Raw genomic sequence first — 15,182 nt, 5'->3', positions numbered from 1 at the left:
ACAAAAGGGAACATATACTGCAAGCAAGGTATTACATGACCCAACATTGAGAGCCAGCCCCACAACTTTGAGAGCCAATAAATCAACTTTGTCACCAATCAATATAATGAATGCTTATAACAATCTTGCCTTAACACACTTATATCAGATCTATTGTTATCTCAACCCTTTGAGCCCCACATTGGCCGCCAAAAAGTACTGTCGTGGTTTAACCTGGCAGGCAGCCAAATACCACGCAGCCGCTCACTCACTCCCCCCACCCCCAGCAGGACGGGGAGAGAATCGGAAGGGTAGGAGTGAGAAAAACTCATGGGTTGAGATGAAGACAGTTTAGTAGAACAGAAAAGGGAAAATAATGATAATAAATAATGATAGAATATACAAAATGAGTGATGCACAATGCAATTGCTCACCACCCGCGCTGACCGATAACCAAGTAGCGATCGGTACTTCCTGGATCACGCCTACCATTCATATACTGAGCATGACGTCACATGGTATGGAATACCCCATTGGCCAGCTGGGCTGGCTGTCCTGATTATGTTCCCTCCCACCTTGTGTACCTAGCTCAGTCAGTAGGCACGGGAGCTGTCCTTGGACTAGGAGGGCACTTAGCAACAACTGCAAACATCAGTGTGTTATCAACATTCTCCTCATACTAAATCCAAAACACAGCACTAGGAAGAAATTTAACCCTATCCCAGCCAAAACCAGGACACTCATGCATGCCAGTTACTTTAATTAAGTTTTTCTTTGTTGCATAGGACACTTGCTATAAATTGCAATGAAATTTCACGCAGGTTCAAGTAACTAGATTATACTATGAACACAGTAATTTCACTGGTACCCACCACAAATTATTTTATTATCCTTGGAAGACTAGTAAAGATGCTGTGACTGTGTACAGAAATAGAATAAATATACCCTACCTGGCAAGGATTTATAAGTGAACTCTAGTGAAAAGACTAATTCTGAGACAATGAAACAGCTGCAAGAGTGTCTATCTTATTTAAGAAAGTTTGGTTTCATGATTGTCTATGCTGCTGTTGAAAGGTAGACTGCAGACATTTCTGTCTGAGATTATTACTCATCACTGAAATGTGTACAGCATGAAGCAGTACAGAAGTCTCCATGAATTTTTATGTACAGCAGAACACACACAATTGACTGTCGTACACTTTACCTTTCTGTTGCTGACAGTAATATCAGGTAAGCATTTCATTCTTATGCTCCCTTGTATGACTAAGTTCTCCATGAAAAGACACAATGACAACGGATCGAGTAAGAGCCTAGTAGCCCAATCTTTTGATTGCTACTAGCCAAGCCTTGCTTGGCTTCTTTTGACTGATTTGGACTCAGATGCAAACCAAGTCAGAAACCATATTTATTTAAAGATAGGTTGCTAAATTCTTCACCTTAGTGCTCCACTTCATCTTTTCCTTCAAAGGGAATGATTTTCCATTTCCATATATGCTCACTGAACACATCTGCAAGCATTAAACACAGACAGCGAAGCCAAATCTGTAACAACACAAAACGTGCTATGGCTGATGGTAAGAAGAGTAAATAATCACTCATTTTATTTTTCACCCTGATCTAATAGTGCAACCTCTACCAAAGATGCAAACCACATCATTGCAAAAAGTAAAAAAAATCAAGTCAGTTACCAAATGAGGAAGAGCAGCAGTAAGCACTGCAATCCCATTTGTGGAGCCACTTGGCCTTTGTAGATCTGATCCAGTTGTCCAAAGCCAACTACTTGTCCTTTACAACGTGTCCTTTACACAACTGAGGTGTTTATGCACCTCGTCAGGCCCCTTGGTGCAAGGCTCATTGCGTCTCAGCAAGAACTATGAGGTCTCGGTCCTATGCTTCCAAACTCAAAAGCATACATCGCTGGGCTTGTGAGGTATAGTCAGTGCAGCCAGCTGCTGAAGCATGTATCCAGCCTCCCAGTGTGTGTTTTACAGCTTATATTGTTGTAATCATTAGCCCTCAAGCTTTAGTAATTTAAAGTTGGTTTAAAACTACTGTGGGTATCTCTATGGTAACGTGTCTTTGGACCACCAACTGCAGCATGAAGTGAAGTTATCGAAGTTAGCATTGCCAGACAGTTAGAAATTTTCTAGTTGGATCCTCCCAGCCACCAGAAAATTTTCATTTATTAGAAGTAAATCCTTCTGAAGAAGCAGAAAATCAGGTGGACAGTAAAAATCCTGTAAGAGAGAGTGGCAGATCAACAAAAGGGAGTGGTGGCAAGAAGCACTGCCGACATCTCCAAGTGAAGCAAATCTGGTATGTTGCACCTATGCCATGCCACTACCTCCTTCACTCATCAAGAAATGTTGAACACTTACCAGGGAGAGTTAGGAACAAGGCATTCGGAGAAGCAGCACTGCCCAGCCTAACTACTAGCTACAGCTAAAATAGCTCAGGGCTGTGTGGAAGATATGCTGCCAGCTGTTTTGGTCCCTGACAGCCCATTAACGAGAAGAGGAGCTACCAGAACCCAATCATTTGTTTCTATTGAATTAAAAATAAAACACGGGGAAATTTTCAGAAAATTTGAATAGCCTTTTGCCCATTGCTATCTTCCTATTCGAAAAAGGCCAAATCTTCATCTCACTGATGTCAGTAGAGTCTTTCCAGGAGCAAGATTTGCATCCTAACGTGTGGAGTGGTGACTTCCAAATTTGGCCATTTTTACCAGACTACACGTATAAATTGCATATTTCTGCACAGGGGCTGGAAATGCAAAAAGGTACAAAGTTTTTACTGTTGTATCATTGAACACTGTTTTGTATTTTAAGGTCTTTCGTCAGATTTTGAAATAAAATGCTGTTCTTCCTTCAATCATAAGAAGTGATACACAAAAAATGCAGAGTACTTCTTGGTAAGCACCTTAAAAAAATAATCACATTTATCTTCTTCATGTTCTGGTATTCAGTTAGAAAGCTAGCTCTGTTAAATGTTCTTACAATGTGTGTCCATGATCAGAGTTAACCTGATCTCTCTCCTAAAAGTTTCTGAAGTGCACAAAAGTTTATTGCTGCTCTTTACCACTCAGATAGTCCTAAATCTGCCTGATGACAATATCTTGTAGGCGTAGCTCACCAGCCCAAACTCAAAGATGATCATATATGTCTAGTATCCATTTTACAACATCAGTAACACAAACGGAAACACCTTGCAACTGTGAGCAAGTTGCCTCCATTTGCCTTCATTTTCTTCCAGTGGATCCTGTGCAGCTATACCACATGAGTACCCGAATAAAACAAGGTTATGTTGAAGACGTTCTTTACTCAATTGCTGTTTAACATGCTACATGCCAAAAACCGTATGTGTATCAAAAAATACCAATTTGTAAAAATACACCTATCTCAGACTTCGATAGGTAAACTGCATTATGTATTGACACTAGAGAATAAGCATGAGCATGATAATTAAGGGTCATCCTTTCACAGGCAACCATCTGCATTAACCATGCGGGAAAACAGTGATCTCCGATAAGAATTTACATGTAAGCTACAGAAGTACAGAGCCCTTTTCAATTTCAAGCTGTCTGCAGACTATTTGCAATCAAATGAAAAATAACAATAAAGTGAACATCAAAAGGATGGCCTTAAAGGAGTTACTTTCAGCACAGCAGATTTTTCAAATCTAAGGTGAGGCCACAGATGTTTTATAGCTCTAAGGGGAAAAAAAATCCTTGATGTAAAAATAGCCTCCTGTATAAATCTGGTGGAACCCATGAAAACGATTCCCTTCTTTGAAGATGATTCATTACCGAACTCTTTGAACTCTATGGATGGTCCCTAAGCCACTAAAATGCCAGAGGGCCAAAAAAGATCTGGATGTGCATCGGCTGTTCTAGTTAATGCATACCTGCAAACAGACAACAAAGGAACCTTCCAAGTCGGTAGGGTAGGAAAGAAACATACAAATGTAAGCCCAAAGTCTAAAACTTTTGGTTTGAACTATTTTTTAAAAGAGTTTCTCACCACTTGCTAGTTTTTCCTCCTCAACTCTATAAGGATGTGTCTGGTCAAAATGGTAGGTATTAGGACAAAACCCAGGAAAACACTGAAATACAAGACTTTGTTCCACATACATTCATGAGGACCCAAACCCCCAAGAGCAGCATATAGATCTAACTCACTGCAGGATCTTACCAGAGGTCATACAATATCCTCACGCTTTCTGGTTGAGTGTAACACTGATCAGTCCCACTAGTTTTTATGTTATTGATAATTTTATGGTACTCCATTTTCTTAAACATCTGGCTTCATACCTGAAAGAAAAAGTCTGATATCTCTAACACCAGAATGCACAGAATCCAACTTGAAATGATAAAATTTTAAATCTATTATTTTTAAGACTGGCACAACTCTTGTCTTGAGCTTGAGTCTTTAGTAATATCTATCAAATACACGGTTTTCAATCTACTAATGGTGTGAGACACAAACAAGTTCTATTGCTCACTTCAAGCCCACCTGAAGGACCAGATTAGCTGTCAGTGTGACCAGACCTGTCACACTGAAATGAGCAAAAATGCCAGAATGCACCAAAGAAACTGTTGCAACAAATAAAATGACAATGTTTATACAAAGTCACTTTTGAAACAAAAGACTGCCATTAAGATTAAATTCATTCCCATGCACCAGACCCACAGAGCTAATACACTGTGTGAGTCCTCTCCTGGCAATATCCTATTTGGGCCTGGAATACAGGAGTGCATGCTGTCATTTCACAAAGTTGTACCAGAAGTATCTCCATATGACAACAATTTTGATTGTTATGCCCTGTTGGTCGTTTGGGGTTTTTTTTGTTGTTGTTTTGTTTTGGTGAGTTTTTTTGTTTTGTTTTGTTTTTTTGTTGTTGTTGTTGTTTTGGTTTGGGGGATTTTCTTTTCCCCCCTTTTGTCAAAGTACTCTTTAGGACAACAAGACCCTCCCAGCAAGCTCCCTTTCCTGTCTTATAGTAAAAACACTGATTTAGCTACCAACATTCTTCGCCCAACTATCATGACATCACAACAAACCACCATGGTTTGTCTGGAGCAGTACTTCAAACAAGGAGAAAAAACATGTGAACCCAAGAATTTTTTTCCTTGCAAGAGTGTAGAGCTTGCACGGCCAAACAGACTGATTAACAGTTTTCAATCTCTCCAGACAAATATTAGATCCTTCTCTCTTGCTTTCAAATATTGAATTACACAGATTTAGAAGGAGTCCTCTGCTGTTGTGATGGGGTGGGAAATAAAACACAGAAAAGCACAGACTATTAGGTGACTTTAGGCAGCAGTGGATACATTACTACAACTTTGTAACACAGAACACCATCTAGGCGTTTCCTGTTGCAGTGAAACTGATGTATGATTGAATTGGTTTAGAAGCTCATTAAGACTACCACAAATAAACTCCAGAAATAACATGTTCAAGACGATTCCTACAATCCACAAAATTTCTTAGCACTGAGTTGCAAGCTACATTTTTGTTGTGTAGCTATAAGTTCTGGACTGAAATCACTAGATTCAGACATCACATCTCTTCAAGACTTACAAGTGTCAGTGGCATCCTGTGCCACCATGACAAATTGTTTTTTTCCCCAAAACACATGTCTATCCACGTGCCCCTTCAGCCCCGCTCCCTTTGGCTTAAGTCTCTGTCCTGGCCTCCTCGAGCCCATAACAGCTGCTCCTTCCACAACCACCCCAATTTAGGCTAGATTGATTACTTTCATTTCACTTGGACAATGATGTCTCAACTCTGCTTAGCTTGTCTCAGATCTTGACTTCATCCTTCTCTTCTCTAACCATCCACTGTACCCTTATAGTACTCTAGTTGACCTTTTTTATGCCTGCAAAAAACTCCAGAACAAAGATTTCCCAGGTTTCCATCAGTGCACTGTGGCTGCTGTCCAGAGCTCCGTGGGGATGGGAGCGCTGTCCAGCAGCTGCAGCCCATTGCACTATGTCCTCGGCCCACTGCACTAAGTCCGTGAGAAAGTAAGAAATCAAAACTTTCGAGATGTCTTGCTGTCCTGGCCTCCCTCACTTTGCAATCTGAGGCAAAGGGAAGCAGATTGAAACGAGACCGTGGCAAGGTTACCTGTTCCAGGAGGCACAACACTGCCTGGCACATGAACACAGCCCTAACTATTTAATACATGTAAATGGTTTTATTCTGAAATGGAACATACCACCTTTTCCTGAAAGCTTGTGTTATTTCCCAACATAATTAAACAGTTCTTTAGGAAACAGCTTTCGTTGCGACAGGAGGAAGTAGTGGTTCATCAGGATGGGACTCTTTGGAATGGATGGATTTCAGGGAAGCGGTCTCAGAGCCAAGAGGAAGAGAAACCCAAAATAGCCAACGGTCCAGCAGGCTGGGGACTCACGTGGGAGAATCTTCTCAGACTCTTTCAAAACAGAGAATTGAACTTGGGTGTCTCATCTCCAGAAAATAACCTAGCCACCATGTTACCACCTACCCTGGGGTCTCTGAGTTTCAAAAGAAATTTGTTTCACTTTGGAAATGAACACACACAAAAGTTAAAGCCTCATTTCCCCCTCACTTCCTTTTCTAGAAGAGATTGCTTGGTTTTCTGGCTAGCGCAATGGCTTGATAAGTTGCATTTCATAAATGGACACAATGATTATTAAACGTTTATTATTAAATAATTATTAAATAAGTGATTATTAAATTGCAGGAGAATGACGATCATTGACAACATTCTAGTTCACAGTGCCTTCAAACAGCCTTCCAAATCTGTGACAGGGGAAGAAGAAAGCCTCTTCTGCTGTCCCTGTGGCGAAAAGGCTGACTAAGAGCAACGGCAAAATGAAGCGCTGGAAGCAGCTCCAAAGCTAACTTCAGAGACATCGTGCCCAATTCCACATTCGATTAAGCTGATTTTTTTATAACACTAAAACGTATGCTGCTGGTAAGTATATCACTATTTTGATTAAAACACACATAAAATGAGAAAGGAATCAGACCCCACTCCCCCAAATATAAACACATAAACTGTAATTAAATCTAACAGGTTACAGCTCTACGTGCAAACTGGCTGTGAGCACAGTTTGTCCTAGGCTTATAAATAGCTGTTGAATACCTTGTTTTCCAATAGCTACATTGCTTCAAAATTCCATTCTGCCCATTTCAGCTCATTGCCTTACCTCGTAGTAGACATTACCTACCCTACTAATGCAGAGTCTCTCAGTTAACTGTTGTTTCTTTGTATTTCTTATTTAAACACAATTTCATAATATCTATACACATGCTCACACTTGGCTTCATTCTCTGTGAATTCTGTGTACTGGAGTCCAGGTGGCCCAGATCTTTGCAATTCCTGCTCCACTCTGCCATGCTATGAAACCAACTGACATTTGTCCAGTTTTCCTGTCCTTTTAGAAAGAAAGCTGCCTTTTCAGATGCAGTGTGAATCCAGGGCAAGAGATCAAAGAACTATAAATCTATACCAAAATTGCTTCTGTATTTTCAAAGTGAGTAATTCACATTATCAAGAGCTTAATATTGAGACTGATTCTAAAGTAGCACCATTCAGCTGAGGGGCTTCTCAGCATAAATTTAAGCTCTACCCTTTCTCTATTCAAGATATGAAATATTTGGTACTGGACGGCCAAATCAGTGGGTAGAGCTATACAGGGATGTTTTTTTTTAAACAATTCTCCAGGTTACTGTCTATTCACAGAGTCAGAGGTAATCCAAAGGAACAGAATGTCTCTAATACATTTTGTTCTTTTATAGCTGACAATACAGATAAGAAAGACATTTATAAATAATTGGATGCTGAAGGCTAGGACTGTGGTTGACACAAATGGTTGACCTGCAAGGGAAAAATAAAGCTCATGAGCAAATGGACTAATGATCCTCTCAAGTGAAGAAAGTTACCTGCACTAGACACTACCTCCAGAAGGCTGTGCAGCACACCATCTTTCTCAGAATTGATAATGTATCTCCGGACAGCACTTATTCTTCACACAAAAGGAAGGGTGACTCAAGCTTCACAAGCCAAAAGCACCATGTTTGGGGGGAGTCGTGGGAGCTCCTATAGAATGAGCTCATTGTACTTTACGGCCTGTGAGAACTGCCCCAAAGAAGACGCCCTCAGAGAAGCAAGGGGACAGTCAGCTGTTGCTGCCCTGCAAGACCCGTGACTTACTGGGCTGGAAATGCACCTACTGAACCGGGCCAGAGGGAGACAGTACTACACAGGACATCACCAGGTGGCAGCCGTTACTGTAAGGTCATGCCCTCAGCCACAAAAGGATGCAGTTCAAACACCCATGCTGCCTTCCACAATGCTTCGTATAACGCTTCAGTCTTCACATCGGTAAAGGTGACTGTTGATTTTCTGAAGCCATAATCCTGCTACCATTGACTTATTTTGAAGTGCAGAAAACACTGGGTTTGGTTACCATGACAACACTCCCCCAAAAGAGTTAAAGTCTGCCACACCATAAAACACTTCACATGTTATTTCTTAGCAACCACACAGGTACATACAGCCTTCACTGAAGACAATTTTAGAAAAATTACATGTACATTAAAGATAATTCTACAAATCTCACGTACACTATGCATCTTTCACTTTGGGCTACACTGAAAAACCCTGTAACTGAGACAGACTTGAATCTTTCAAAAAAAATAAGAGGCGTGACCAACAGGCAGACAGGAAATATAGGCAGAGAACAATCTACATGGAAAGTAAAGTACCTTAAGATCTGGCAGCAGTGTAGGTGGTGCAAGAGGAAAATTTAACCCAAAGCATGGTTTCTTTTCCATCTCTGGTTCCCCTTCACACCACTACTTACACTTTCACCGAACCTTACTCTCCTGGACTTGAATTTTCAAGCAACAACACTTTTGAGAGAGTACACATAAAATCCAAAATGAGAATACAGTAGTCATGCAAATAGCATGTCTGCCTTGTACTATGAAGATTTTAATTCAAAAACAAACAAACAAACAAACAAACAACAAACAAAACTCCCAACTCTGCTTCTTTTTTGCATATAGGTCTAAGGCTTATGAATGTCCCCAGCTCTGGTTACATTAATTTAACAAGCTTACCCATGAGCACACAGCATTTCAGAAATCACTAGGATCTAGAAACAATACTCCTTTTAACTTCTACAGGCTTCAGGTACCATTACACAAAATTCAGGACTACTTCACAGAATGTTACCAAGTTATTGAAAATATGCACCGGCATTACTTCTTACTTCAGGAATGCCTGCGCTGTATGATCCAGCCTGGTACAACTACCTGATCTAGGAACCCATGGACATAGAAGAGGTACAGCAACCTGTCTGAAATAACAAACTCCGGGAGAAGTTGAAGGACCCCCACCAGGAAAAGGAAATATTTTTTGCAAGTCAAGTGCTTAAATGCTCATTATAGCAAATAGGGCAAGCTCATCATCTCAGTGTGATAGATGTCCAAGGCACGGAGAGGCACTCAAGTCAGCTGAAAGGAAAAGTCTACAAGAGATGTTTGGGAGCCTTGCCTCTCTCTTAGCCTACCTGCAGAGCAGGTGTGATGTTTAGTTTCACAACTTAAACCTGCTCAATTACTCTGCTGTCTAAACCACTACTTAAAGTATGATAGATGACTAGATTATTCCTCACCTGAAGGAGAGGAATGGGAAACTATGTGCTGATTTTCTGTATCACACCCTAGTGACCATTAAGCATTCTCAGCTGCAGGAATTCAAACCTATCTGCTGTGTCCCAAGAGCATGCAGTATTCCCCAGGGTATATGGCACAACTTCTCAGCTTGCATTATGTCTTTCAGCTGCGTGGTCAGTTTTATTTGAAATCCCTCTGCTCTGCATTCAGCATGATCATGGAGTATTAGAAATTGTCAAAAGATCCACATCAAGCTCCTTAGAAGGTGAAACCTCAGAGTCTCATTTTGCGCATAGCAAACGGTACAAAGTAGAAAACAGATGCTGCTAATGCTCAGTTTACCTAAAACTGTTTGCTATTTTGGGCACTGAAAGCAAATGTTCCAAAATAACTTTTTTCTGGAGGACTTAGAGGGGTGCAGGGGTCCTGAGATGCCTGTTGACTCCCAATGCTGAAATGGTTGAGGCTCATTGTTCTCTTACAAGCTTCCAATGCTTCTCTTCTCCTATACAAACTAAGGGGGCGGGGGGGGGGGGGGCGGGGAAAAGGTGCATTTTATATCTAATGATATAAACGCCTATCACCCAGAATGGTTTTGAAAGTCCAGAATGCTGTGTGACTCAATACCAAGTGAGTTTAATCTATCAGGCTGTTTCCTTTGCCAAGTGGTTTATTATTTTCTGAAGAAATGGTTTTCTCCATTCTGTAACACTTCTCCTGTCTAGTATTGCTTAAGAGCACAACTACAGTGCTTGTTGAAGTCTACCTGCACCATTTGAAGAAGGAATGGAAAGGACAGATACAGAGATTCAAATCTTTGCAAAAGTCCTTTTAGTGTATTTATTTAAGAAGTCTGGGATTAATCCAAGAAAAGCACTTCCTACAAGCAATTTTCTTTATGGTAGGAGTTGTTCAGGCCAACACCTCTCAGAGAACAGCTAGCCTAAATTAAAAAGGCTCTGCACTGTAACATAGTTCAAGACTTTTTGGCCTGCCCAAATTTTTTTCTGCCAGCTTTGCAGCCCCAGAGTATGTTCAAGAGGACTCTGATGTCTCAGGTGTCCTATTGAGTTGTGAAATGGACCTTCATCACACTAAGTTACAGAGTTGGGAGATTTATTTTCCAAGTTTACCCTACATCTGGTATGTTCCACATTCTACAGAACATACTAGCAGCCAGTTAAACTGTAGTACACTTCAAACAAAACAAGAAGTGCAAGAAGTACAGTGACTTTTCTTACACATGATACTGCTTTCAAGAGAAGAACTGTATTTGAAATCAAGGCAATGCTTAGGGTTGCATTTCTCCAGGACCCGTGGACCTGATGCAACTCTCTCAGTACCTGGATTTCTCAATGCTCTCCATAGCACTTTGTATTTGTATTTGCAGCTGCATCCTTTTCCCTATTCCCCCAGACTTTAAAAGAAAAAAAAATCATAAATGCTAGGTGCTAGACATATTGGGGCACATCCTTCTCCTCAATGCTTCCACCTTGGAACTTAACACAGACCAACATTGGAAAGAGATACCATCCCATTGTATTTCTTCTTAGTTCTGAGCTTTGCTTCTAATAATTATTTTGCTATAAAAAAGCCTGAAAACTGTCAAAAGCTTCTCCTAGTGTGACTGACTTTCAAGAGAGGTTCATAAACAGGTTTTTCCTCTTCCACAAAGAACACAGCATAAGAAGAACCAAATCATTACATCTGCTGTTCTCATCATTTCCAGAAGAAAAATAAGGTAAAGTAATCAATAGAAGACTGCAGAGTTTTGTTTTTTTTTCCCCACTAGGCTATATGTTAGCAACAAGAGCCTTAAAACTTGTTTGTTCTTGTAGTCTTTAAGTTTGGCTAATGTTTAAGTATAAAAATGTTCAAGAAAAGCATATCTATGCATGCACTTTGGCTTAAGATTTGAATTTGGCCGTAATTAAATGATGTATTTGTAAACATAAATAAGGTAAACTTTTATTATCTTTTCAAATCCCTAAGGAAGTGTTGAATAAGCTGTAGCGTTGCACTTCAGAACTGGCAATAGTTGAGCAATGGGTCAAGCAGCCATTATACACTCAGTATCATCTCATGCTCAATGTTATGCTTCAGTGATGTAAGCTAAACGCCTTCTATCTTTATATAAACCTGATGTACGGTTTGAGATATTAATACTGTTTGCTGTCGTGATACTGTTTGGTTTTATTAAGGAGAGAATGTGGGCAAGGAATGTCTGGTTTTTACTCAAGTGTTTCTGCCCGAGTACCTTAGTAACATAGCGTGTGGCTGGGCAGCAGAAACTGTGGGTCCTATTCCAAATTAGGGCGCAGACACATCTTATAATACTTAACAAGTCCATTTAAGATTTTTGTCAGGTAACCTGTAGATATTTGTTACCAAGCTTTTGAGATCCACAAAGAAACACACGCATGCTGGAACTGCTGAATAGTTACTCATAACCCACGTGAGCAGAATGTGACCAACATGTATGAATGCCCTGAACAAGTCAGAACTTTACTAAGGAAAAAAGAAGAAAAGAAGACAAAATAATTATCTTTTTAACACTGACCTCACCCCAATGAATACAGATTAGATGGATTTAAAAGGTAAGGTTTAGGTAAGCCATATATTTTAAGCGACATGGGATTGTTTTGGGGTTTTTTATTTGAATTGCATCAGGTTGAAATCATTACAGGTTGATTTCTTTTAAAGCCGGTTTAATATTATGGTATGGATGAGTATTAAAACATTGTATAAAGATAGGGTCAAATGTAAACAATGCGATACTTGATTGTGTAAACAACTAAAGAACAGTTTAGAACAGAAAATGAAGACAAGCAAAGCAGCATGGTTTAAGTGGGCTGAATAGTTACGCAACTGGAATATTATACTAATATGTAATAGTGCTAACAGCCATTTGACCAGTGTATTTGTTTTGTCCCCTATTAAAACCATGTGGTATTACTAGACACTTTCTCTGTACCAAAATAACTAATATTTTTTTTCATATTTGAACTTCTATGGAAATAAATATTGTTATCATGTACTATTGGAGAACCATATTTCCATAGTTTTCCACTTCTTATAGCCCATCAGGTATCAAGTATTATTTTGCCTTTATGATAGTTCTGTAATATTCCAACCTTGCTTTGGTCAGACAAATACTCAAGTATGATATTAACCTGTAGGAAATCGTGCCAGGAGTATCAGCAAGAGTGGAAGCTCTAACTCAGTTTAAAAATTATACAAAATATTTTATAGATCTTAATTCTTATAAGAATGGAAACACTTCTAATATATCATTGAAGCAGCTGTTAAATTAAAAAAAAACACATCATTTCCCTTAGGTGCTTGGGACCTAAAATTGTAAAAAGAATGGAAACTATCCAAAATAATATTACAGTGCCAATGATGACATTCCAAAACATGTGGAATACATTCACTTTTAATAACCAGAAAGTTGACAAATGTATTTGTTTATAAGAGCACACAATGTAATAAATAATAAACAATTCATAAGAACTGAAAAGGGCATTACCACTTAAAAAAAAAAAATCTTTTCTTTTAAATCTCAACTTAAAGAATTGTGCAAGAATTTCTGTTTTGCTCTCCTCTACATTAAAAAAAAATGGTATTTTGTCTTAAGTATTCCACCCTAAAATGTAAAAAAAAAATCCTCAAATCCAACAAATATAATAATTTTTTCACTCCAGTCCTGCTCAGACTTTGTCCCTATCACTGATTATGCAGGTTCTGCTTCTGAATGAGTAAAACAGTCAATATAACTGCAGACAATTCTGCAAGTTTCTCAGCACTTGAACAAACAAACTGGCTATGGGTTGTGGTGGTGAGGTTTTTTCTCTGTGAGCTCTCTCACTTATGTTTTCCTTAGCTGATTTCTGGATTTTTTAAATTATAGAAGATGATTATATAATTTTTTTAATTTCTTAATTATATTCTATCAAAAGCTATTTAAGCCCATGGAATTACTTTGTGGCATGATATCCTGCTTTATTAGTACAAGAGAAAAGTAACCTAAGGTGCAACTGGGATCATGACACCATTTGTTTTGATAATAAGCTTTGGAATAGGGCAATAAAGTAAAATCTAATTCTTAGAAAACTTTCAGGGAAATTAACGAAAAATCTACTCCAATATTAAAAAAAATAGAAGAAAAAAAAAAAGAAAAAAAAATCCAGAGCAATCACCTCTTTTATCTGCTAAACTTGAGTGAAGAGCGGGTTGCAGCAGTGCCTGCCTTAGCCAGTGAGAGGGGGACCCAAGGCTTCCAGATTTGGAATGAGACGACCCCACAGACGCAGCCCCTGCCCGGCCCTCCCGGGAGCATCCCCTAGCCCGACAGCAGCAAGGCGTATTTCCCTACGTGTGCAAATCGTAGTGGTTCGGTTCTCAGCTGAACATCCACGCCTAGCAGCAACAGTTCATTTGGACCAGATGCGGGGAGAAGAAAAAGGGATGAAGAAAACCCAACAGCAAGTACGGGCTTTTTTGCTGTTGAGAATTAAGCGGGGGAAGATTTTATTCCGGCATATTAATACTCCTCCCTGCCATCAGCCACGAAGCTGGAAACAAACCCTTTCCCCGCTAGCTGTAACTCCAGGAGCGACCTCGGCGCCAGGGCACCCCGGAGCCACCCGCGGGCTAGGGGCGCGGGGCGGAGGGAGCCCGAGGGGCCCGACGGCCGGCGCTCGACCCCGGGGGGCTGCAGGCGAGGCGTCCCCCGGCGCGGCCCCCCCGCAGCTGTGCCAGCCGGGCCCGGTCGCCGCAGCTGCGGTGAGTCAGCGGGCACCGGGGCAACCGCTCCTCGCAGCTGCATCCCGCCTGCCGAAGCATCGCCTCCCTCCCGGCGGGGGACGCTCTGGCTGCGTCCTCCCGCTGCCGCTGCCGGCGGGGACCCATACTAGCCCCACCGGGGACCCCCTCCGGGGGTTTACCTTGACGCTGGCGTTGCTGGTCTGGGTCTCCGCCTCGATGCCGCAGCAGCGGGGCGCCCTGGCCCGGGCGGAGGCGCCGGGCTCCCTGCGCTCCTTGCGGCGGGGGCCGGCGGAGGGTGGCGGCTGCTGGCGGCCCTGGTAGGCGAGGATGGAGGGGATGGAGTCGGCCGCGTCTGTCTTGATGAAGAGGCCGTGCAGGGTGGCGGTGCCCTGCGAGATGGTGGTGGTCTGGTGGGGGGAATTGGACTCGTCCGAGTCCCGGCAGTAAATCACGCCGCTCTGCGAGACGTGGATGCTGGGGGCGCAGCCCATCCCTTCCCTTCCCCACCCCGCCCCGCTGCACCGCCGGCGGGCCGGCCCGCTCCGCTCCCACCGGCCGCCGCCCCTGCGCCGCGCACCCCGCGGCGGCACCGGCACCACCCCCCGCCGGTGGCGCTGCCCCGGCCGCTCCCGCCCATGCGGCGGCTCCCCGGCACTCCCGCCCTTCTCCCCGCGCCGCCCCCAGGGACCCCAGACCCGTTAAGCCCCTTCCCCTCTCCGGCAGCGCCTTACGAGGCTTCTGCGGCCACCGGGTCCTTCA

General features: G+C 41.8%; 1 protein-coding gene across 2 annotated transcripts in view; it reads right to left on the bottom strand.

Moving 5' to 3' along the window:
• Nucleotides 1-14,971, bottom strand: part of PDE8B (phosphodiesterase 8B) — an 83,916-nt gene extending 68,945 nt beyond the window's left edge. The window contains exon 1 of one of the 2 annotated variants that reach the window (XM_075136306.1): nt 14,603-14,971. In XM_075136306.1, coding sequence (XP_074992407.1) covers nt 14,603-14,914 — 312 coding nt within the window. In that variant the 5' untranslated portion in view covers nt 14,915-14,971. The remainder of the gene's footprint in view (nt 1-14,602) is intronic. The other variant, XM_075136307.1, reaches the window with a different exon arrangement.
• Nucleotides 14,972-15,182: the final 211 nt, after the last annotated feature.

This window comes from Calonectris borealis, chromosome Z, assembly GCF_964195595.1.
Source record: "Calonectris borealis chromosome Z, bCalBor7.hap1.2, whole genome shotgun sequence".
NCBI classification, from domain to species: Eukaryota; Metazoa; Chordata; class Aves; order Procellariiformes; family Procellariidae; genus Calonectris; species Calonectris borealis.
This window is presented reverse-complemented; position numbering and strand designations above follow the sequence as displayed.